We start from the raw sequence: 24,346 nt of genomic DNA on the forward strand, positions 1-24,346 counted from the left end.
TTACTTTTGCGCCCATTATTTTTCTTTATTCCAAAATTACCCTTGGTTAGCCGGCAATATTACAGTGGAGGTCACGTGCACCTCACGAGCTAATACAGTGGCAATTGGGCCTGCTGGGGCGGTTAGCCCATTCTCAGTTTTGGATTTTATTTAAGTAAACTAGCTGGCACCTCGTCATGTGTATTTAATAAATATTTTTTTTATATTTTAAATTATATTATAAATAATTAAAATATATAAATTCATAAATTATATTTTTAAAAAAATAAACAAAGAAACTAAAAAATAATTTAAGATTTATCAATATTATTAAATAATTGATGTAGTTAAAGTGAATAGAAATTACTTTTTTCAAAACAAAAAATAATAATTATGATTAATTTTTAAAATTATATATATAATTATAATATTTAAAAATTAGTGTGACGGTGTCACTAACTAACATTTGTCGATGTAAAGAATTTTATTTTTTATACTTAGTATATATAACAATTTGTGCGATGGTATCATTAGTGTAGAAGGACTTTTTATATATATATATATATTAGTATTGATTACAATTATACGAGAGATTGAATATAATTATAAAAAACTCTTTATTGTTTGAAAAATACAAATACTCTTTTTATTTTTAACGTCCGTCTAACAACGAGCCGTCCCGTTGCATTAGCCAACATTATGCTTTATACAATTTTTGTGGTTAAGTGACAAATATGCATTTTTAGATTATAAAATTTTATATATTTTTTAGAATTTTTAAAGTATTCTTATAAACTATTATGCTTTATAAATTATTTACTTCACCTACCCATAACCACTTAAATATATATATATATTAAAAGTCAATAAGGATAAAGTAGTAATTTCTACCTCATCATTTAGGAATATATAATTACTTTTTATTTGAGGGAGTATTTGTAAATTTTCAAATAATAAGAAAGTGTTCGTAATTATGTTAAATCTCATTACATGGAGATGTAATTTACCTTTTTATTTAACATATACTAATTATTAAGAGAAAGACTTATAAATGAATTACCATGACAAACAAAATATGAATTGTCTAAAATGTCATTAACTATACTTAATTTTACCACAGGTAACCATCTCTTTTATATTAATTGATTTTATTAAATATTACACTGTTGGTGTGCTCCACTTGCCAGTAATAATAAAATTTGTTAGCATTTGAATTTTGAAAAATAATATCCACATACAACATATCTAATAATCTAAATCACATGTGAATTGGATTTGCTCATATCAAATAATAAAATCATATTGTATGTAATACCGATTATATTCTTAAATATTTGTACCAACTAGTTGTTATGGCACGTCGTCCTTGTGTGCATATAACAAATAATTATTTATGCTTTAAAATATATTATAAATAAAAATAAGATAGATAAACCAATATATTTTTAAAATAAATAAATAAATAAAATAAAATTAATTATTATCGACACAAGAAAAATTGGTGTAAGTTAAATTTTCATATAAGTATAGATATGTAGTACAAATCATATAGATCATAAGGGCATTTTTTATACTTTAAAAAATTGATGTCGCGGTGTAAATAATTACTATTTGTGAGTAACAGTAGAGTTTTTTATTTTACATAATATATATATAGTGAGTTATATTTATTTTAAATGATCCACATCCTGTAATCACCACTATGCTATCATAATTATTCTCTGCTTACACTCGTATTCATCACTTGCTCCACTTTTAATCATGTATTGATTTTTATTTTAGAATGTATTTCGGACATATACGCGTGCAACGATACTTGAATTCAAAAGTGAACCCAATTAAAATATAATTAAAGGTTCAGAACTACTCCAAAATCGGCCATTAATAGCATTAGATAAGTTCTACACTTGAATGTATAGAATTATATTTAAATGCCTTTTTAACCCCACCACAATATGTACAATTAGATTGCGATTTCTTTTTAGTTCAATACAATTTACTCCCGTAATATATGAAATGAGCAAAAATATTCATGTGACAAAAAACAACAAATTACCCCTATTTTTTAAAAAATGAAATAAATTATTTTTCAAAACACAGAGGGTTATTAACTATTTTTTTATATAAAATATTTTATTCATTTATCATATTACATAAGGATAAATTGTATTTTTTCCGATATTTTGTACCCCAATTTTATGATGGTGAATCATGAAATGGTAAATTTATGGGACCATTTTCATAGACATGGCCAACCATATTAGTGATACCAAACTTGATTAGACATCAAAATGGAAAAGACATATTTAGCTCAACATATAGGTCCACCCTAGCTAATATGTACTCTCTCTAGGATACTAGTCTTTGATGTTAAAGTTAAAAAATAAATTAAATTATTTTAAATTTATTTAAAAATTAATTGATGAATTTTCATTAAAATTCAATCTGTCGAGAATTCCTCTTGTCCGATTCATATTTGATTTAATTATATCTCATTTGAATTCAATTTAAATCGAAACTAATAATCATATGATATAATTTTTAAAATTCAGTGCGAGTTTCAAACGAACATTATCATTAATGTGTTTATTTGAATCGATTTATTACACAATGGCTTAAAATTATCCATACAATAATCTATAAATATTAATGAAATTTAATGAGAAGAATTATGTTGATTAAATATATGTAATAAGAGGAGTATAGCACTTTTCTCACATATGGTAAGAGATTGCTATATAATTTATAGTGATATTAATATAATTTATAGTTTAATAATCACACGTATTCAAATCATAATCATGGTCGTATGTGTTTCTTGTTATAAAAATTAAGGATACAAATACGTCGAAAAGATGAAATTTGTGCACATGGACCAGAGTCGAATCGATTAAAAATCATATTAAACTAGAATTTAAATACATCGGATTTTCTTGATTAAACCAACTTTGTAAAAAATTAAAAAAGTCATATTTTAGGTGAAAATATGAATCTAAAAAAAATTCTGGATTTCATTTTTTATACTCGACACTGACTAATATCATATTGAATTTGAATTTAAACAATTTCATCGAATTTAAAAAAAGTTCAAGAATATTCAAATTTGTAGTGAATATTAAAAGTTGTTTTTTTTTAAAAAAAAAAATAAAGAATAATTGAATGCATTAAATTCAACTACTCTCATTGGATAGCTCTACCTACAAACGTAAAATCCTGTTCAATATATATATATCTATATAAATATTAATTATTGGTATTATTTATTTATTGTCATTGAATGAGAAGAACATATTATGGAGTCCTCCTTCGTCTTCCCTCTTTCATGGGCCCCACTCATAATTGGGCCTCCAACATGGTGGGCCCACATAATCAACATACATCAAAATATTATTCCTAAATCTTTTGTTTTGAAGTATTTTTCTTATTACATTTTAATGGTTTTGGGTAGTAAGTAGATTTTCACTCACAGCCATATGATTTGGTAGGTGGAAAGTTAGATTTAAACGTAATCAAATTGCTAAATTCGAAAAAGAATGGTTAATTACACTTTCATCCTTTTAAAAACATAAAATCATATTTCTCTTCAGTAAAATTTTGAAATTATATTTATTCCCCTTCAAAATTATTATTTACATCTAACTTCCTTTCATTAGAATTTGAACGAATAATGTTGACATCAGCAGAACACTTATATATATATATTTTTCAATTTCACCTCTCATTTAACATTACCATATAACAATTTTGTATTTATAAGAAAGAAAATATAATAATATTAACCTCACACCATATATATTTATATATTAATATTTATCCCCTTGTAAGTAAAAAAATACATAAAAATATTAAATGAACAGTAAAATTTAAAATTCAAATAATTCTTTAACTCATGTCGCATTTTTTGTCCAACTCCTAACAAAAAAAGTTCAGATATAAATAGAAATTTTTTTAAGGAAGTGTAAGTATCATTCTAAAACTTCTTCAGGAGTAAGTGTAATTTCTCCATTTAGAGAAGGTCTAAATGTAATTAACTCAAAAATAAATATAAATGTTCAACCAATACTACTCTCCCGTCGCATAAAGATAATCTTAGTCAATTTTAAATAAACAAAATAAAAAAATAAATTAGTATTTAAAGAACATTAAAATGGAAAACAAAAAAGGATCATAATCAACATATGCTGCAAAAGAATTCCTCTTGAAATAAAGTGTTACATATTAACGAAAAAATGTGTCAAAAGTTACATATGTGGAAAGTGAGCATATTATAAAGTTTCTACACATTTTCAGTAACATCTCTTTGTGAGTCTTGTGTCCTTCCTCCTCCTGCAGCAGCAGCAAGTCTCTCTGCTGCCAATCTTTCTTCGAGCGCCCGAGCGCCTCTTTCTCTGCAATTTTATCAACAAACCGAATTCATTGATCTTGACCCGAATTTCTTTACTTTCTACACATTAATAGTGGTAGCCGCAACAAACAGATAATGGTATGTAGTATAATTATTTGCAACGGGCTTGACATACAAGACGGCATTGAAAGTAATATGACAGGTTCGTTTCTCAGTATATGGCTTAAGCACCAGTTATCAAACTTCAACGAACATGAGGAGTTTAAGACAATAACATGTTCTTATGTTTTTTAAAGTGTAAGAGCATCATGATCGACATAGCTAGAGTCCTTTAAATACGAAAAAGCTTCAAATTTCACTCTAGTAGTCAAGCCTCCCTATGAAGTATGGCAATGAGTTGCCATGACAATGATCTCCGTCCATTAACTAGATCTTCAAATGATATGAACCATGATGAACCAATTTCGTCATGCTTAACAGATTGCTCTTGAGTAACAAATAGTCTACACTGAAAACAATGATTATAAAGAATTCATAACTTACACCTAAAAGCAAGAGGTAAAAGTATCGGATCAAAGAATATGTCCAACTGATAGCAGAATCATCAATAAGTAAACAGATCTTCCCGACCAGTCAATTAAACTAATCTATCCTTGGTAATGAGCACAAGAACGATTACCTCCTCCTGGATGCTTCAACAGGATCTGAACCAGGCAATGAAGCAACTCCTAAAGTATAGCCCCTGGGCTCATCTGAGGATTCTGATCTTCTTCCACAAAGTAACCTCTCAAAAATTGTGGCAAGAGGATCTATTACTGGTCTGCACACCATCAACCAATGTTAACTGTTGAAATCCAGAAATCGGGAAGGGAAGAAAGGCGGCAGAATTTTTAATCCACACATACAAACTACCTTAAAACTTCAGGGAAGAAGGTAGAGAAAGCAAATTCGTCACTTGGATCACCTCGTAGTTTTGCCTCTGGCTTTTTTTGCCAGTACCTGAGGTAAATCCAACCTATATAGGTGCCGAATATTAACGTAGGAAGATATGATGCTGAATCTGTTGTGAAAAAGCTTACAGCAACAGACACCAATAATGCAAGAGAAGGCAACCACTGCAAAAAAAATTTGAAAGAAGTAATGTAAGAGAAAACTGCTCAGCTTGTTACGCTTTGGACTATATGTTGGTAAGCTGTATTTGAACCAAATGCAAACTCTGAAAGGTCGAAAATCATACTTTTGCTTTTATCTTCAATAAAGATAGTTCCTGATCTGGTATTATCTGTTTGATGCCGACTAAGAATCCTGAAAGAACCCCTTGGAAACCAGAAATGGGCATATAACTAGACAAAGAAATAGCAAGTAGAGAATCAGAATTTATTCAACTAAATCTCTTTGGATGAGAGAACATCAACAGTAAAATAAAGCAATTAGTTAAACAGCAATGAATGTTAAAGACAGGGATCTGCTAGTTGGAGATTCATTATTGGAAATTGTTTAGAATAAAATTTTGAGATATAATCACTTAGCATATTGCTGATCATAGATGCTGGAGTGAAGTTAAAAAGATTGCCTCAGCTCAGTGGTTTTCTGCAATCCAAAAATTTCTAGAATGCAGACACAATAAATTCAACAGATAATGATGGTTCAGGCCTTTTAAATACACTTTTTCATGGAAATTATAGTTCTTGCATCACTTACAGGTAAGATTCCTGCCTTGTAATGTAGTACAATGAAATAGCCGTGATGAAGACACAGACTGACGTTAGAAAGTTGACAACAAAGATGAACTTCAAAAATTCCCTAGAACCCCATATGGGTTCAAGCAGCTTCCCGATAAAAAGAAGACCAACTGTGCTAATGAACACCTGAAAAATAATGCAGATACCTTCAGAACATAGTAATAGGGGAGAAAAGGCATAAGAATTGGAGTAAAATGTAGATGCAGTAGAAACAATGAGAAACTGCGTACCCCGTGTATGGATTGTTCAATGTAGCCAGCTGTAATGAGATTCCATGCAAAAGGAATAGTCCTATGGTAGATCAAACATAAATCAAATTGTCATAGTTTTTTGGTTTAAAATCTATCAAAGAGACAGTTAAGATCATTCACTTTCTGGACAACAAGTCAAATGAAGAAAAGCTAATTACATTACCAATGATTCAAGTTCTCCGGAGAAGTAGGGGCCTCCACAGCCGCCCCCGCCCCCGCCCCCGCCCCCCAACACACAAACACACACACGCACACATCCCAAAAGAAAAATCCGCCAAAGCATTCACACCGTTGAAGATTTGCTTAAATATTGTCTATGATTCATGCATTACGATCTTCGGATCAACATTGAATTTCCTCTATCCTAACTGGGAAGCCTTAAAAGGAAAATATCTGATCATATCATAATCTACTTATAATAACCAAGAATTCACACAATTATCTTAATTGGTAAACAGAAACAGTAAACTAACAGGGGAACTAAAGTATTGTTCAACCCAAACCCAGTCACCTAGAAATCCTCCCACCCCAAAACTACACAAAACAACAAAGCTATACATATATACACACTAACAACACACATTCACACACACATAAAGATGAAGGGAAGAGAAAAGAGATACCAAGAATATGAAGAGAAAGAAGATTACTTTGCGGGGATGAGAGCAAGATAAGAAGCTGCAGAGGGTAAAATCTGAACAACAATGTGACCCCCTATTAATACCACCGCCAGCCCTTTGCACAACCTTGTAAACCCCGTGTAAATGCTCAACCCGCCCTAATCAACAAAGCAGAAATAAAGAAAAAATGAAACATATAATCACAACCCAATTCAGATCTGATCAAGATTACATAGTTAAAGAAGTACGATGCACGCATAGTATATGTGATCAAGTACTCACTCCCGAGAGCTGTGGAGAGCTCATTGTGGGCTGAAATGGAGTTTGAACAATGGGGTGATCCGCTTGAAATTCTTAAATTTCTTTTTGGGGTTTTCTGTCAGGGCTTTGGGGTTTTAGTTACCGATCTGATTTTCTGTCGGGGCTTTGGGGTTATCAGTATTCTTGATTTTGGAGCAAGAATAGGAAGATGAACGTGGGTGGTGCAATAAATCCGGTGGCGGTGCAACTAACGATGCGGTGAAAGTAATTTTGGAAATTCCAGTTATCCCCCCGAAAGTTTGTGATATTTCTATTTGACCCCTTTCGTCCTCCAATCCCCCCTCTCCCCCCCCCCCGCCCAAAAAAAAAATAGTATATGCAAACTAATTAAAAAATGTTTAAAAAATTAAATTTAAAAGAGTATTTTTGAATTATTTAAATAAAAAAGATATAAGTAACTCTCTATCAATTTTTATAATTTATTGCTAAAATTATAAATATTAAGTTATTTTTTTAATAATATTAAACAGTTGATTTTTTTTCACTTTTTACTTTTATTTTAAATACTCTCAACTTTTATCATAACTTAATGTACAATATTTTTTTTAAATTTATTCTCACCATAAAGGTAAAAAAATTATTACGAACACCCCTTTATTAATGTACAAATTATGAATTACGCCACATTAATATATAATATATATTTTTTTAACATAGTATAACTTATATATTTTATAAAAATAATGATCACAATTTGTTAGTTTTTTTTTTTTTTATGTGTGGGTAAAATTGCTTACACCATCATCACATGAACATATTGTTGACTAGTTAAATACAATTAATAATTATGTAATAAAATGTAAAGAAATTACTATTACAGTCTATTAATACAAATATATCTGATGGGATTCGAATTTGAGGATATGTTTAAGCTTTTGGGAATTAAAAATTTAAGTCTTTTTTTTCAAATGACGAAAAATATTTAGGGTTTATCACATTCATTAAATATATTTTACATAACGGACTATATGATTGAGTTTGTTCACTCGATTATATGATAACGTATGTTAGAACTATTAAACATATATATCTTTTTAAAGAAAAATGAGTGAAAGTGCAATAGCCTATAATTGCATAAATAAAAATGAAATTTTGCGCAATTGAAATTGATTGATAGCTCAACAGTTAAGACAGCAATGTTCAATTGGTTGGTAGAATGGCTAATCACTTCGGCTATTTGTGTGATGCAATACCAAATACCATACCTATAATTTTAATGTTATATCACTAACAACAACAAAAATCATGTCACCATCAATATAACATAAATTAAATTTTATTTTTAATTTTCATCAGTATGGAGTATGATGCCAAAACTCATCCAACTTAGCTCATTTGTTTGAATCAAATTGAAGGCTGAAAAACTATCCAGAAAAGGGGACTCTATTTGCTTTCAATTTTTTGCTGTTCAAAAGACAACAATAATAATAATAAGTAAATTACAACGAATTCTTAACATAATTTAAAATATACCTTATTGTTTAAAAAATTATCAATGCTTCTAATATTTGAAATAATATAATTCTTAAATAAAAGTTCGAAATTATTAACTTTGTCGTTACTATATATTTTTTTTTTGAAGAATTTGAAAAATTATAAAAATATCAAACAAGGTAGATGGACAAATTTTAAAAATTATAAAAATTGTCCAGTTTGTCTTTATCTTTATTCATCTTATACTAAAGAAAGAAAAATCCCTTTAACTACAGTGCAAGCATTAAAAAAAAAATGATAACTTAAATTTAGCATTAAAGAAGGTATACCATTCATATACATATGTACAGTGTTACAAATGTATGACATCTATGATGCTACTGTTTCTCTCTAACTCCTGTGTAAGAAAAATTTGTACTGATACATGTAAGTCACAGTAGTGAAACATTTAGCAGTTTTTTCCAGACATGTTTTCCTCAAATCTGAATAACTTTCCTACCCAGTCATCTTCAGCAGCTTCTTGTCCTTCCACATTGTTACGCTTAGGCCGTCACAGCAATTTGCTTCGAATTATAAGATAAACGACCCAAATATGCTCCAGCAATGGAAACTAACAAACGGTGAGAAGCCATAGCTGAGGCCACAAAGACCAGAATGAATGAAGCCCAGCAGAATCTCAACAGTAAAATGGGATCTTTTTTAGCGGAGTTCAAAGACTTGAAGAAGATAACTCTAAGTCGACGATCCCTGAGGATAGACTCGTACTCGATGTTGGTAGAAGAAATTTGTGGGTTCTCTGCCCCAGTCGATATCAAGATGGGGGAACTAAACTTGGTGATGTTGAGAACTGGCGTTAAAGCTTTGCACATCCACTGGTACAGTATATCAGCAACGGCCTTGCAGAGTTGATGGCGGAAAGGACTTCCCTCTTTTGAAACTAGTGCCTGTATTAATGAAGCTCCGTCCTGTTTTTTCAGAATGTCGCTTCAGTTTCAAGTTCAGAATTACAAGCTAATGTTTCATGGTAATGATCACATTAACCAGCGATTATAGATCTGATAAAAGCAAGGAAAGATGGCAACTTTCATATGTAAAGCATATCAGGAACAAAAATAAGGCTGCGATTAGATAGATGGTTCTTTCCTGAAAACTGGTTTTTGGAGAAATAGTGAGTTTAGAGAAATAAGAAATGATTTGCCATGTGTTTGGATTTGTTTTCTCAGGGAAAAAAATGTAACACGATGACTGTCAATGCGACAGATTTCTGGTAGGTAGGACACCGATGTCTGTTTGGATGATGGACAAATTTTTTAGGGATCTTTTTTCAGGGCTTGCACAACAAATATAAGCTACCAAGAAAAATATATTGAGCACATTTTCCTGGAACAAGGTGTCAATCTATTACAACCTCAATATTTCACTAACTTCAAATGTCCAAACTGTTCACACATGCTCCCATTTCTCACATGTTAGATAATTATTAAATTACCAGACCTCACAACATTGTAAAAAATCCCTATAATCACGATGAAGATATAAACGCAACTTCAACAGTCAAATTCAACTAAAGCAAGCATCAAAAACTTACTGCAGTCATCAAAAGTCTTCTCAAGACAAGACCATTCTTAGATGGTAGAAGTCTCAAAGCCAGGTTTGCAAGATTCACCTCAGGGGCAATTCCATTTGCAGTTTGAGTAAGAGAAGTTCGAGTATTTGATGGAACCAACGCATGCAGCCCTTTCCTGGAAATTATTGCAAAAGAATGTTTTTGGAAGGAAATATGGAGAGTGTCATTTGGAGAATCATAATTCTACTATCACCAGTTGCGAACAGTATTAACAACAAATGTTTTCGTCAAAGTTAAAATTTTGAGAACAAAAGCCATAATAAGGTACCTAGTCGCTCCAAGTCTTAAGAAAACAGCAATCTTTTGCCATTGAAATTCTCTCCTTCTGTTGAATACAACCTGAAAGTTTAAACCAAAGTAAACAAACCAACCCTAGACTCCCACAAACTTTAGATATACATTCAAATATTCTGTCCATAGCCAAATATTTAGCATTTAAATTTAGATGACAATAAATGTGATATATGTATGTTTATGAGCGTACAGATAATATAGAAATCTTCCCCAGAAATGGATTTATAGCATATGAAAGAAAGCTGTCAGCTAAGTCACAAGGCCTCGTCATAGTGCAGGTACTTATAGGAATGAGTGAAAAGTAAAATATATTTATCATCTATCTGGTACCGAATGTAAAATTCGCCTCGCTGCAGCCGAATTGTCAACCAGAAGCTTCTGAACAACATAAGGATATGCAGCTTCAAATGTTTTGAATGTTGGATCTGCAGCTACTGCCAATCCTATGAAACAGTACAAAGAAACAGATAAATGTCGAGAACAGTGGTAATTGTATATACAACAAAGACAGTGCAGTATATGTACTGATGGAGAAACAAAATAGGTATTCCGCGATATAATTCCTGTCACAAAAACCAGTGGGCATACATTGCTGATAGCAAAGAGGAAAACAACTTTATCTTTGGTTTATAAACACCCAAGACAATGCAAGTGAACCTCCCATAGTCCATTAAGTTAATTTGTGTACTGAATTGTCCTTGACTTGCCTAATGATCTCACAAAAAGAATTTAATAAAATAAAAGCTAATGTGCTCCATTCTTATCAAATGCTGAAGCAAACTTCAGTAACCACATCTCTGGGTCTGCCTGTGTGGATTGGCTATAATGACATCAAGGTACAATACCAATCACTTCAGAGCACACAGCGACTTTCACAACAGCAATGAACCAAATCAGTTAGTAAACGATCAAGTGTGTAATTCAGTCCTCGCATCATTTTCCAATGACTTAGGCCATGTCTACTTCATATGACTAGGTGGGATGCACTATTTTATATACATTAAGACAACGTTTACTTTCCCCGATGAAGGCCCCATGCTGATGGTCCTGACCCAGCATCAGAGATGATTTAGGTTGGATAAGGTATCTGCCTCAAAGGTGGATGCAATTGCCCAGGAAGGCCTTTATTCCAAACAGTTCACATTACTAATAGTACGTATTAGTATATCATCTCCACACTGGTACCAAGTGAACATATTATTCATTGAGTATTTAATCTACCCATATCTTATCACATTATTCATCAAGCATCACACATCTTATATAACAAAGTAAATGGTCCCTTTACAGGAGAACAATCCCTTTTCCCTATTACTTTCAGCTCCGGTAATGAAATGGGTATATGGCTGACTTGAACTGAAGCTAATCTGCAACCAACTTAGCTCAGTCATTACCTTCACAACTATCTAAATAATATCAGTTCAATTTGATTCCGTCTCTTCTATCTACATGGTTAACATCCAAAAAACTCAATCTGCCAAATGAATAAAATGGGATAATATTCATGCTGAATAATTTACAAGATTCTTGGGCACTTGGATTTCCTCTGAACCCTGATTCTGTGACCTCAAGCATCAGTTTCCATATTGATGAGAGATCCAGGTCACGGACCATATTCGAGGGTCCCCAGTTAAAGTGTTCATCTACACCTCTATGCTCACTCTCTTCATTATAAGACAAGAAAAAACTCACCAATGTGTAGTAAAGACAAATAATATAGAGTGAAGTCTCTTTTCTGTCTCTCTCACTCACTCATACACACACACTCAATTGCATACATATCCACATACTGACCCCTGCATACAGTTCATCTCAGATTAGTCCCGTAACATAATAATATCAGTTTGAGTTTAGTAGACTCGTTAGAATACCAATCAACTTAATTGTTTCTGATTTACCCCATCACTAGAGCTTAAATCTGTTTGAGAATCATGAAAACAAAGTTCTGATTAAAGAATTTTTTTCAAACAATCAATTTATATAGCTCAGTTGCCTTCTGGTAACCTGGTTTTCTATGGCAATCTCATACCAAAGATGGCCCCTACTGTACAGCTAGGTATTGATGGTGGAGACTTACAGTTACAGTGAGGTGTTATGAAATAGCAACTTTCTTGACCTACTGTTCCAGCTAGTCTGATGCATATGACATAATCTGGCAATTCTGTGCCAGCTTGCTGTACTTTCATGAGAAAACCATTATTGCATATCAAGATGATGTCATATAAGGCATCTCGGAATCAGTTTCATGAACTTGGCTGTAGATAAACCAAGCTCCCAAGCATTTCAGGGGCAGGCAGATTGAATCACTTTTATGGGCCCCATAAACACTTCATACACATGCCACCCCATCTCATCCCACCCGCTAAACTGATCATTCTTCATCCAGAGATAAGGTATTTTACCAGATAATATCAATCATGCATATCCATATGACCCAACAAAGAAGGTAAAGATTAGTCAAGTACACAATGTCCAAAACAAAGACAAAAATACAACTTGACTTTCACGTGTTCTACTTGTATGCTCATAACTGACACTGGTGGTATGGTTCACATGAGTTACAATACCATTCACATTACAACAAAGGTTTTATTAGCACCATCTTTAGCTTTTAAAGGATGCAACATTAGCATAATAAAAAGGGGCCTGCTTAATTTGGGTTCCTCTAAATATAGAGAACGAAAAGTTACCTTCCAAAGATGCCAGAGACCGCAAGACAAGTATATAGTACGGCGGCATGCGGCAATGGTACTTTAGTGCTACGGACCATATTTTACCAAGTACCTTCAGGATAAGTAATTAGAGAAATAGTAAAAAAAACTGAAGAAAGTAAGGAACCACATATAGAATCAAAAGCAGCCTCAGATATTCAGGTATTTCCTTATAGAAGTTAAACAATTTGAGAAATAGTTACATCCTATCTGCACATATATTGGGTGGCGTTTCCAAGATAAATGAAAATCATATGCTGCAATGCATGTTATTGTTGACAATGTTTAAACATGTTGAATAACTGCTCAGCAGCTCAGAGTTATATATTTTTATAGTAATAATTCATATGAATCGAAAATCTCAAAGAGCGGATACATTGCATAGTGTATTCACAAGAAAGAATGTGCAGAAGTGCATAGCTGCTGATGTTAAAATTAGTTAAATTCAATAGATTGACTCTGGAGAGATTTTCCATAATATGATGCATTCAGTAGGCAACTGTTGTGAAGGCCCTTCCTAACTTATGAATCTTTCCGTCTGAACTGGTATATGATTAAATTTTAACTTGTCGAAAGGCAAGTGCATCTCTATATCTTTATATTCCTGACAAATTTGGCAATACCAGCAGTTCCTGTAGATATGGATGAATGCCATTCAATCAGTTTTCTGAACCATCGTCCACCATTACATGACAAGAACTTGGAGTGCAGCCTCTCCAATCCTTAGCAATCCTGATTAAAATTCAACGAGGAAATGTACGCAGGTGCATTCCCTCGCCAAACTACTAGTTGTCAAGGGTTCTCTAAGTTCCATGATGCCTTCCATTTGAGCATCCTCTTCAAGCTAACACATAACTCACATTTAACTCTATAACTATTTGAACAGCATAAAATAGAGTTAAAAATTTTCATAATCAATATATAGCCATGAAGATAAGTTATTAATCTCAAAGGATTGCCTTATTGTCAACTGGACAGTTCAGAAATAAGAAGCCCTAACATAGACATGAACCTTACCCAACTAAACTTGACATCTACCATTCCACTGTCAACTTCAAACTCTCCCATGGCATATTCCAGGTCCTGAATCATTTCACAAAATGTCAGCTATAGCAAACCCAAGTCTTTGAGACAAATCCTAGCAGAAGATTAACTTCCAGATCTAAAAACCACATCCCACAATAGTCGAAAAACCTCGGTCGATGCAAGGATAACAGAATAACTGTGGGGGAAAGAGAAATTCCAGATACTGATACTACCAGGGCAAAACGCCTTATGTTAGTTCCAGGTCTTATAACATCCATTTCAGTCAAATCATGCACAAGGGATGCCCAATCGCCGTTTACTATGTGAACAACAGAAGCAAGCATGGCAAACTGGTGCTGCTTGTCCATCCGACAAAGCAAGCCAAAATCGAGAAACCTATTAGGTTAAAGAGGTGAAAAGGAGCACCCAAGTGTTAGATATCTGTTAAACTGGTAAACATCTATATCAAACTGATGAGGGTAAATGATAATTGATAATAAAGCACACAGTTCTATTAATAAGAGAATTGGAAAGAGGTGCATACCCTATTTTCCCAGATGATATGTAACGCAAATTCCCAGGATGGGGATCAGCATGCATCAGGCCAGTTTCAAGAAGTTGAACCAGTGATGCCTCCACTCCTTTGTTGACCTAATGCAGTTCATTCAGAAAAGTCAATAAGCATAAAATGGTAGAAGTACACAGTTTATTGGAGAAAAATGATGGGAATAGTAGGTGAGAAATACTTGTATCTCCAGCATTAGGGTAAAATCAATTTTGGTTATTGTTCTGCAAGTTGCACACATTTTACTCAAGCAAATGGCCCCCGCTAAGTTATAATCTCTACAAGATTCTACAACCTTATACTGAGCTCCAATTACTATTGGTGGGCCCTTAATTTAGGGGACAAGGGTATGGCCAAAACCAAAAAGGCATTTTGAGGTGTACTCCAACACCCTTATCAAGCTACCTGACATAAATGCATGTCTGGCACCACTAAAACACCATAGCTTTCCCTAGCGAAACAGATTATTATTTTCCTTGCATACAAATTTTTTGGAAACAAAGGCTTTCTTGATCCTGAATATATGAAATTAAGTACCTGCTTCATGATTTTTCAGTTCACACATTCCCACAAAGACATTCGAGGCAAAGATGATGACATTACAAAACCAACAGTATGAACCACTTATGCAGGAAAGGGAATGTAAGAAACATAACATATTCACTCGACAACTTTCCCAAAGCATTATTTGAGTATTAAGCACTTAGAGATGCCAAAGCAGTGTGGAAACAAGTTTTTAGTTCTGAAAATAATTTTCTTACAATTTGCATCAAAGTTAATCTAATTATACTGTTTTAAGTTTTCCATCCATTATTGGTTCAACTTCATTGAAGTTTGGTGTATCATGTGAAGATATTAAAGAGCAAAGAGGAAGTGATAGCTCCTTTTATGAGAATTAACAGATGCTCTTTCAGATAACATTGCGCTTGGACAAAAATGATTTCAAGACATCTTCATACCAGATCAAGAAGCTTTCTCTTAGATTCCGTCGAAGATGCAGATATTAACTCACTTGGACTATCACCAACCAACCATTCCATAGTTAAAACTCTCTTCTTGCTCAAATGTGGAAAGACCTTTGGCAAGCAAATAAATTGAAAGCGAGAATGAACTTCCTGCAATGAAATGAACGACTAGCAGTCAAAAGCAATTTAATATAATGGACAAGCACTGGATATACTTTTCTAATGATGTCAGTAGACCAAAGGAAAAGTCACAAAAATTATCCATAATGTAAACAAATTGTCTAAATAATGCATCTCTGGATCAATCACATGCTGAATCAAGATAAACTCAACTTTTGTTTAATCTAGAAAGTGATGACTAGATATTATTTATGATTGTGATCATGGCATCAAGTAATTACTGATCCAAGGGTTTTTAGTTTGCACCTTATAATGGAAAACCTCTATGTTTAAGAGATATCTCTTTGTCAAGCAATACATCTCTTTTAAGGAGAGATAAGTGGAATAACTCCAAAGCTCTAATACACAGACATAGATTAGAGACTTTTCCCCCTGTCTTTGATTTTCCAGAATATAATTACTTATATTTCTGCAGATATTATAGTGATCTGTCACAAGCAATTGCTTGGAGGCATGTAACATGCCTAAAAACCATCCTCTGATTTCATTCAGTTACGAAACGAATATTTTGTAACCAAACTCAGGAAAATATTAACTACAGAAAGTACTAACTTTGTGAGACTTAGCATCACAACAAGTAAAAGGAGTAGGCGACTGAATTATGAACAAAGGGAGAACAGCAGTATCACTTCTCAGGATGAACAGCATAGCAAATTGAAAGGTACTGTCAAGCACTTTCGATGGGTCAAATTATGATCATATCCAGCAAATGGGGAAAACTGGCGTAAGGTATCCCCAGTCTTTATCATAGTACTGAAAAATCATTTTTTTTTACCTCTATTTGCAAATATCGTTTTCCAATTAACTCTAACCTCAAGGTTGCAGACTATTGTCTGGTTCAATATGAATCAAGAGAGCTTTTCACCTGTTTTTTCATTACAGAAATTTCTTTACATACTGTTTGAGATTGGGGAGGGTAGTCGAGTGCATGAAGAATAACCAAGTAGAGTTCACAATAGAACAGATACCTTGAATTCTAAAGCATTTGCTGCCTCCAAGTTGTAATCTAACTCCCCAATCAAGCCTTTTCCAAGTTCATCAGCATACACACGAAGATCATTTTGTCTTTTTGCTATCTTTTGCAAAAGCCCTAGCTGAAATAATACTCAGAGTTAAATTTCAGCACCTATCTTACTTTGAATAGAAATATTAAACCCAAGAATTTGAGACAAACCCCTATACGAAGAATATAAATATCTCGAACAACAACATGGCGTAAGTTAGGACGCTGAACTTTCACAGCAACATCAATGCCATCATGAGTGCTTGCCTTGTAAACCTGTAAAATTAGTCAACTACTATATCAGAAAAAGACAAATGGTAGCCTACATAAATTTATAGACAATCAGCGTCTATATATTATCTCTTTTCTCCTCTGAAATCATTTTCTCGTTTCCCATATCTTAGGTAAAGTCTAAAGCACATGACTTAGTATGAAAACCTTTTACACCTGCCCAAAAGAAGCTGCAGCTACAGGCTCCTCAGAGACATTGCTAAAAAATGTCTTCACGGGAGCACCTAACTCTTCCTCAATGATCTTCATCGCTTCATCTCGTGGGAAAGGAGGGATTTGATCATGAAGCTCTGACAAAGCCTGTAATCACAACTTCGACCAGAAATGAAAGATAAAAATATGAATTATCTTTTGCATCTGGACAGCATTGCTATAGAGGAATAGCAAATGAGTTCTTTCTGGCAAAATTAGCTGCCATGTTAATGTGACTGCTTCTACTGATATCCTTGCGCCGGGGAACATAGTAATAACTATTGCACTACAATGATTGGGGCGGGTTATTTCCATTTACTTCATTTCTTCTATGTATTGTCCAAAGACCACAAATATATTGTTGACAACTCACATAATCCAATTCACAAAAGGTTATTTGAGGGTAAGGAGAATGGAACGAACTGTACAACCATGAAATTAAAACAAAATTGGATGTGGTTGTTTGAGTTGGACTGTCGATGACTCATGGATCATAGGTGATAAATCAATGATCTATTTTCTCTCTTTGGCCTTGAACAAATACGGAAATACTGGTGCCCAAGCTTGTGGTAAATTAATCATGAGATGTAGAACCAAATTGATCAGAAAGATAGACAATGAAGTTCAATTGTCCAGTACCGGGTGTGCCAAGCCAAGGTAATAGCAATCTCTAATGTTCAACCATGGGGCAGAAAACTGATGTTGTGTTCACTAGTGATCGCTATTCTATAGTTCATTTTACACATTCGTCAAGGGACCATATATTATTTAACTTAAATAGAGATGATCCAGTCATACCTTCGAAATTTCATAACCAATTATATCTGGTCTTGTAGATAGGGATTGACCAACTGCACATAAGCAAAGGCATTAGGAAACTGATAATAAATGAAAACAATAACATGATATTAGGAGAATTCATAAAGAATCAGAATGATGATTCAGAGCACTTTCATACAACTATAAATAGCAGACAGCACTCTTCAACTTCTGATCTGCAACTTCTATTATAATGATAATGAACTGGTAATACCTTTTATAAAAGTGGGGCCCAAGTTCAGCATTGTATCTTTTAACACTATCCCGAAATTGTAATCAGAAACATTTTTATGACCATCCTCCTCAGCAGCCGAACTGATTCTAGAGATCCTGAATTTGATTGTAGCAGAAACAAACGCCATAAAGACCTTCCACAAGATAAAGCCCAGTAAGGATCTAGTTCAATATATATTAGCTCACGCCAATAGCGCTTGCCCACTCTATACCCCCAGAGAGTAACAAACAGTAACTTCCAATTATACAAATTAAATGGCATGACAATTTGATTACATTAAACAGACATCTCACACAAAGATCAACAAACTCAGTCAATAGGAAAAGAAAACAAATATTTACAGACAGAATACATTTGCCTGCAAACAAATTGCTACATACAGCATGACCCTAACAACAAAACAATATGACATAATATGCACAAAGGCAAATCTGGAAGTCTATAATAAGATGGAACTGAACAAGGTCAAACGTTGTTCAAATATTTTCTATTCTTGACAGGCATGTTTAATGCCCATTGTCCATGGGCTTCCGTTATTCGATTTCAGTTGGGTCAACTATCGGACCAGGAAGCATTTTATTGACAAAAAGTAATCTTCTATAATCAAAAAGCAACTAATACCCTTAAGTTCTCTAGTTTGGGTACTATCCTCATTCTACTAGGCGAAGTTCATTTGAGTTATCAATACTTGCATTCTTGCAGCGTGAACATACCTTGTATTTGCTATGCTGCGATTCTCAATTTCTGTTTTCTTAAACTTTTTCCTTTTTCTTTTTCTTCTGCATCTTCCACTATTTTTGTTCTTTCAGAGAATTTTTCAGCTCCATAAATGTTCTTCCTAAACTTGAGAGAGAACTTCATGAACCCCACCACATATTTGAGTCATAAACGAATATATCTCAATGAACTAAAGTTTAATATGCTCAGACACATGTTCTACAGCACCAAAAACAGACAAACTCAAACCTCTTTTCTTCCTAATACCACCAATAGATCTTTATGAAACTTAGTAGCACTTAATCCATAAAAATGTCCACAAAGAAAACCACCATAAAAGTAATTAAGAGAAGTTTAACAATTTCTTCCTTAAAAAATATGTAGTCAAAGGCAATAATCCAGACTTCTGCTACTGAGTGCATCTAGTATGACATTGAAGAACATGCTGCACGGAGCAGGATGCTTACAGCTTTGTTAATTTGATTTAATGATTTCAGAAGTTTGATTGTTACCATATATTGGGTTATCCGGAATTTACATTGTTTCTTGTGGGAGGAGGATAATCAAAGTGGATGTGCTACAGTTGTGCATAAAAGCACAGGGTAAGAGATAAATATATGCCTATCAAGGGAGCTTATGCCTTTGTGTCATCAGCTTTCATTACGTGATCAGATTGCATCAATGTGATCTTACTTTGTCAATTATTTTCCCTCCCATAAAACATAACTCTTTCATATCCTTTTCACAGAAAGATTCAAAAAGGAAAAACGTAAAAACATCTGCAAAAACTCGCATGCCCTTCTATAAACTGGTGAAAATGATAGTTAACAATTTCGCGGGAATCTAGACATGAAGTGGTCATTTTCATTCCTTGAATTTCGAGCACACAATCTTCTAACCTTAATTCCATGCCTTCTATACTGAAGCTACCCCATGAGAAATTAAAAGCATTTGATAATGCACTGATGAAAAAGGATATCTTTGTAGAGCCTGAAAAAAGTATGAAGAGCAAGCTGAACAAACAAGATTGGAGTTTGACATTGTATGCAAAACTTCAAATCAGCAAAACATACTCAAGTTTCTGCCTTGTATGAGGAGAGCAAAAAACTTAGCTTCAAACTTCAGCCCCATGCAAATCTAAAAGCATTTGACATTGAACAACAAAAGAGGATACCTACAGCATACTATAGTAAAAATCAAGGGTAGGTTGAGAAAAAAAGCGAGAATATGAAACTTTGATGCCACCAGGAAGCAACAGTTTAGGGGTTTTCTCTCCTCTCAAAGGGACTTGAAGAGTTTGATGTCAAATATCACCAGAACATGGATGAACTTCATTTCCCACTCCAACAAAAGAAGTCTGCAAACTGTCAAAACATACCTCAAGGAGTCGGAGGGCCACTACATGAGGCCTCAAGGTGAAATAGTCAGTAACTTCCTGTGCATCATAGAATTCAGGAAGAGGCTTTGTCCACATCTTAGCAAGATAGTAATAGTAACCAACATACACCTCCAAGGCCTTAAGATCAGCCAGAAACAAATCAGTACCAGAAAGTTCTGCAACAAAGAAAATAAATCAGGTTCTGATAGTTAATCTGTAAAACAAAAAGAGTTCTGCAAACTTTCTCGAATGCTACACATAGAGGAATGTGGTGCAGAACACCCATGCAGTATCCACATCCTCACCGATGCATATGCAAATGCACATCTTTTTTACATCTATTGTAGTATTTAAATTTTCAAGAGCAACTTGAAAGTGGTAAAATAATTTCCAGGTCGAGCCTAGCACGAGTTCTGCAAAGCAATGCTTTACCAGAAGTTCAGGCTATGCATTTTCTGGTGATAAATTGACATATACAAACATGTACGGATATAACGCAACCAATATGAGCAAGGTAAAGCGTCAAACGTCTTACAAAGATTGACTTTTGCATGCATCAACTCCCACACATAAAAGGAATCTAGTGTTCATATTTCTGTTTTGCGAAAAAGACAAACTGAATCAAAGAAGGTGTGTCATATTCCCATCCAAACAATTAACAAGAAGGGGTGTTAAAATCCCACCCAAGCCAGGTTCTACAACAGACTAGGCCCAATTTACCATGCTCTTAAACCGAATTATGCTGGATGAACCAAGTGGGTGGCACCCGGACCAAACACACCCAAACCTTGAATGAAAAAATTGCCTATGTAGCAACTTCTGATTAAATCTTAATCCAAATAATTTTCCATGAGCCCGTGATCAACATTCTCTACAACTTCACTGCACTAAAAACCCACTTGAATCCAAATTCAAGAAATACATAGTATAAGAATCTAATAATTAGGGTGGTGAAACAATGAGAAAACAACATTCCAATAAGTAAACAAAACCATACTCCCCTCCACTCATGCTCCTGCAAATACCCACATATAATTTTCTATATCTACCTCTAAAACAGCACTTTTCTTTTCAGAACAATCTCATGAGATTGAGTATGCAACTGGCACTATCATCCCATCACTACTTCAAACAGTAAATCATAAAAAGACACAAACATTTCGAACTTTCCAACTCTTATGCACAATCACATACTTAGTTCAAAGATACACATTCCACATTATTAAATACCTGGATAGTAAGGTTGAGGCCAAGACGGGAACCGAGAGAACTTCGCCTGCGGATCCTCCACATTCCGCAGCCATACCAAATCCTCCACCGACTTGGACACCTCCGGAATCCGAAACGCTTTGTTAGCCCATTGCAATCCTTTGCCGAAACCCGCTTTCAGAAACTCGACGTCCTTCTGCACCACTTCCACAATATTCCCCAACCCACCACCGCTTTTACTCAGCTTTTGATTCTTCTTGGGGCCGAAACTTTTACTGCTTCCACTGAAGTGATTCTTCCTGGTTCTTGGAGTGGCTTTCGTAGAGCAAAGAACAGGGACCAGCGGCGCTACTGACGCCATAAAGGCCCGAATTCTCCACGATTTCTGAGTGGTGGGTTTTCGAGATTGGTTTATGAGGCGATCATTTGGGTAAAGATGCCGTGATGAGAATTACTGGTGATTTTATGGTCCAAGTCTGCGTAGAGCAAGAGCAGCAGTGAGATTGGAGAAAACGGATAAATAGTGCCCTGTTTGGGGGCGTCATTTTTTTCCAGTCTTGGCTTATGGATAATTTAGTTTATGGTGTCTCTTCACTTTGTGCTACTTTAAAAAGTATTTTGATGAGTTCAGAAGTTTTCTTTTTATAATTTATTATATAAAATTATATTTTCCAAGATTTATAAAATAGTTTATTATATATTCAAAAACTTATAAAACATTAATTTTTTTGATAAATAATTTTCAAAATTTGAAGATAAAATTATAAGATCTAAAAATAAAATTACAAGCTCGTAACTTATTTATAAAACTAATGCCGACATTTATGAGTTTTATAATTTTATTTTAACACTTCAAAAAAATATTTATAAAACAAAATATATCGTCTTAAAAAGTTTAAAAACAACTTATAAAGCTAATTTTGTTTTAATAAAATTAGCCAAACATGCTCTAATGATTAGGGCTCAGAATCAGTTCTCATGACTCTACATGTAAGAGTTTGTAGATTTAAAAATAATAATTGCAACAAGCAAATAAATATTTTATCTTGTTTATAAGTTTATTTCTCTTTATTTTTTCCTAAATGTGTTCATAGTGAATGAACATACTTTCTCTATTTAAACAAATATTATTGCATTATTCGATCAAACTATATCAAAATCCCGATTCTCTTATATTTGAATAACTCTATTTAAATGTAAAATTTCAGATGATCGTGAAAATTCTGAAATATTATTTTCAGAGCTATTTCAAGAATTGTAATTGAAGAATATTGCTTTTATAAAAAATAAAATTGAAATAATAATAATTCTATTTTATTGTGTAGTGTTTTATAACTAATATATATATATATATAATTGTGTAATTTTGTAAAAACACATGAAAAATCATATTGCTAGCATTTCCACGTAGGCAACCTGCAGAGAGTGTTGATGCTCCACCTCCACCATATAAAGCCCCTAACAATATCCACCCCACATCAACATTTGATTGGATTACAGCAGAAACGTGGCCCAATCACACAGCAGATACCACAGCCCACAGCTAATAAGAATCAGACTTTGGATCTGCCGGTATTCCCTTCCCTTACACAATCACCACTCACTCTCAATTACTTTATGTACTAGTAAGTATGGTACGTTATATGTATGGATATAATTTTTATAAAATATTTAAAATAAAGTATTTTTTAAAATTACATTATTTACTTTTTTAAAAAAAAATTAGTCATTATCGAAATGGAGTATTTTTAAAATATATAAAAAATAATTAAGACAAAAGAGTTATAAAAAGTTGAACGAACTTACAAAAATACCTTAAACTGTAATAAGCATATTTGCAACAATATATGTCTTTTAATTTATTTTAATTTAGTTATAAAAAACACATAAACAGATCCCAAAATACCAGAGGCATTGGGCTCGGGCTAGTGGGTTGAACAACTTATTTGGGCAACCCGGCTCCATGGCCCGCCCGACCCACCAATTTGTTGAATATGGAGCATCAAGAAGGGTACTGGGGTGGAGCTTTTGACCCATTGGGCTACTCCAAGAACTCATGAAGGGAAATAGAAAATGTTAAGGTGGAAGATTGGTCACATACCATGTGTTTGGTACGTGACTGTTTGGATATTTACACTTTTGGTCTGATTGGTCACGTGATTATCGCTTTCGATCCCACAAATAAGTTTCAATTAAATTAGACATTCCATGTTTGAGGTTGAATTAAGATTTAAAAAAAAAATCTAATTTTTGTGAGATTGATTTTGGTATTTTTAATAGGGATTAATTAAGGATTTTAAATTATGTATTTGGACTGATTGAATAAATGAAGTTGCCCAGAGAAAAATATAGAAACTGGTATCTTTATTATAGGATTAATTGCATTTTACCCCAATGTAAGAATCACAACTAGGTAAATAATAAAACAACTCAAAATTTAAA

The 24,346-nt window shown here is 33.4% G+C and overlaps 2 protein-coding genes across 2 annotated transcripts; both read right to left on the reverse strand.

Annotated features, from left to right (window-relative positions):
- Positions 1-4,127: 4,127 nt before the first annotated feature.
- LOC105166622 (rhomboid-like protein 19) lies at positions 4,128-7,481 on the reverse strand. The gene is made up of 8 exons (XM_011086049.3): positions 7,220-7,481; positions 6,968-7,095; positions 6,297-6,357; positions 6,026-6,192; positions 5,562-5,667; positions 5,237-5,439; positions 5,004-5,144; positions 4,128-4,367 (listed from the first exon to the last, which is right to left on the reverse strand). The coding sequence occupies exons 1-8, from the start codon at positions 7,241-7,243 to the stop codon at positions 4,256-4,258; spliced, it is 942 nt and encodes a 313-aa protein (XP_011084351.1). The 5' UTR covers positions 7,244-7,481; the 3' UTR covers positions 4,128-4,255.
- A 1,494-nt stretch (positions 7,482-8,975) lies between these two features.
- ATATH8 (Protein kinase superfamily protein) lies at positions 8,976-22,465 on the reverse strand. Its single transcript, XM_011086050.3, has 16 exons — positions 21,926-22,465; positions 20,696-20,871; positions 18,580-18,733; positions 18,345-18,397; positions 17,511-17,654; positions 17,235-17,339; positions 17,029-17,154; positions 15,875-16,030; positions 14,895-15,001; positions 14,584-14,746; positions 14,342-14,407; positions 13,304-13,397; positions 10,944-11,056; positions 10,588-10,658; positions 10,281-10,434; positions 8,976-9,657 (listed from the first exon to the last, which is right to left on the reverse strand). Exons 1-16 carry the CDS (start codon positions 22,263-22,265, stop codon positions 9,235-9,237), a joined length of 2,445 nt encoding a protein of 814 aa, XP_011084352.2. The 5' UTR covers positions 22,266-22,465; the 3' UTR covers positions 8,976-9,234.
- Between the last annotated feature and the right edge of the window lie 1,881 nt (positions 22,466-24,346).

Source organism: Sesamum indicum, linkage group LG7, assembly GCF_026168435.1.
Source record: "Sesamum indicum cultivar Baizhima isolate 11 linkage group LG7, ASM2616843v1, whole genome shotgun sequence".
Lineage (NCBI taxonomy): Eukaryota > Viridiplantae > Streptophyta > Magnoliopsida > Lamiales > Pedaliaceae > Sesamum > Sesamum indicum.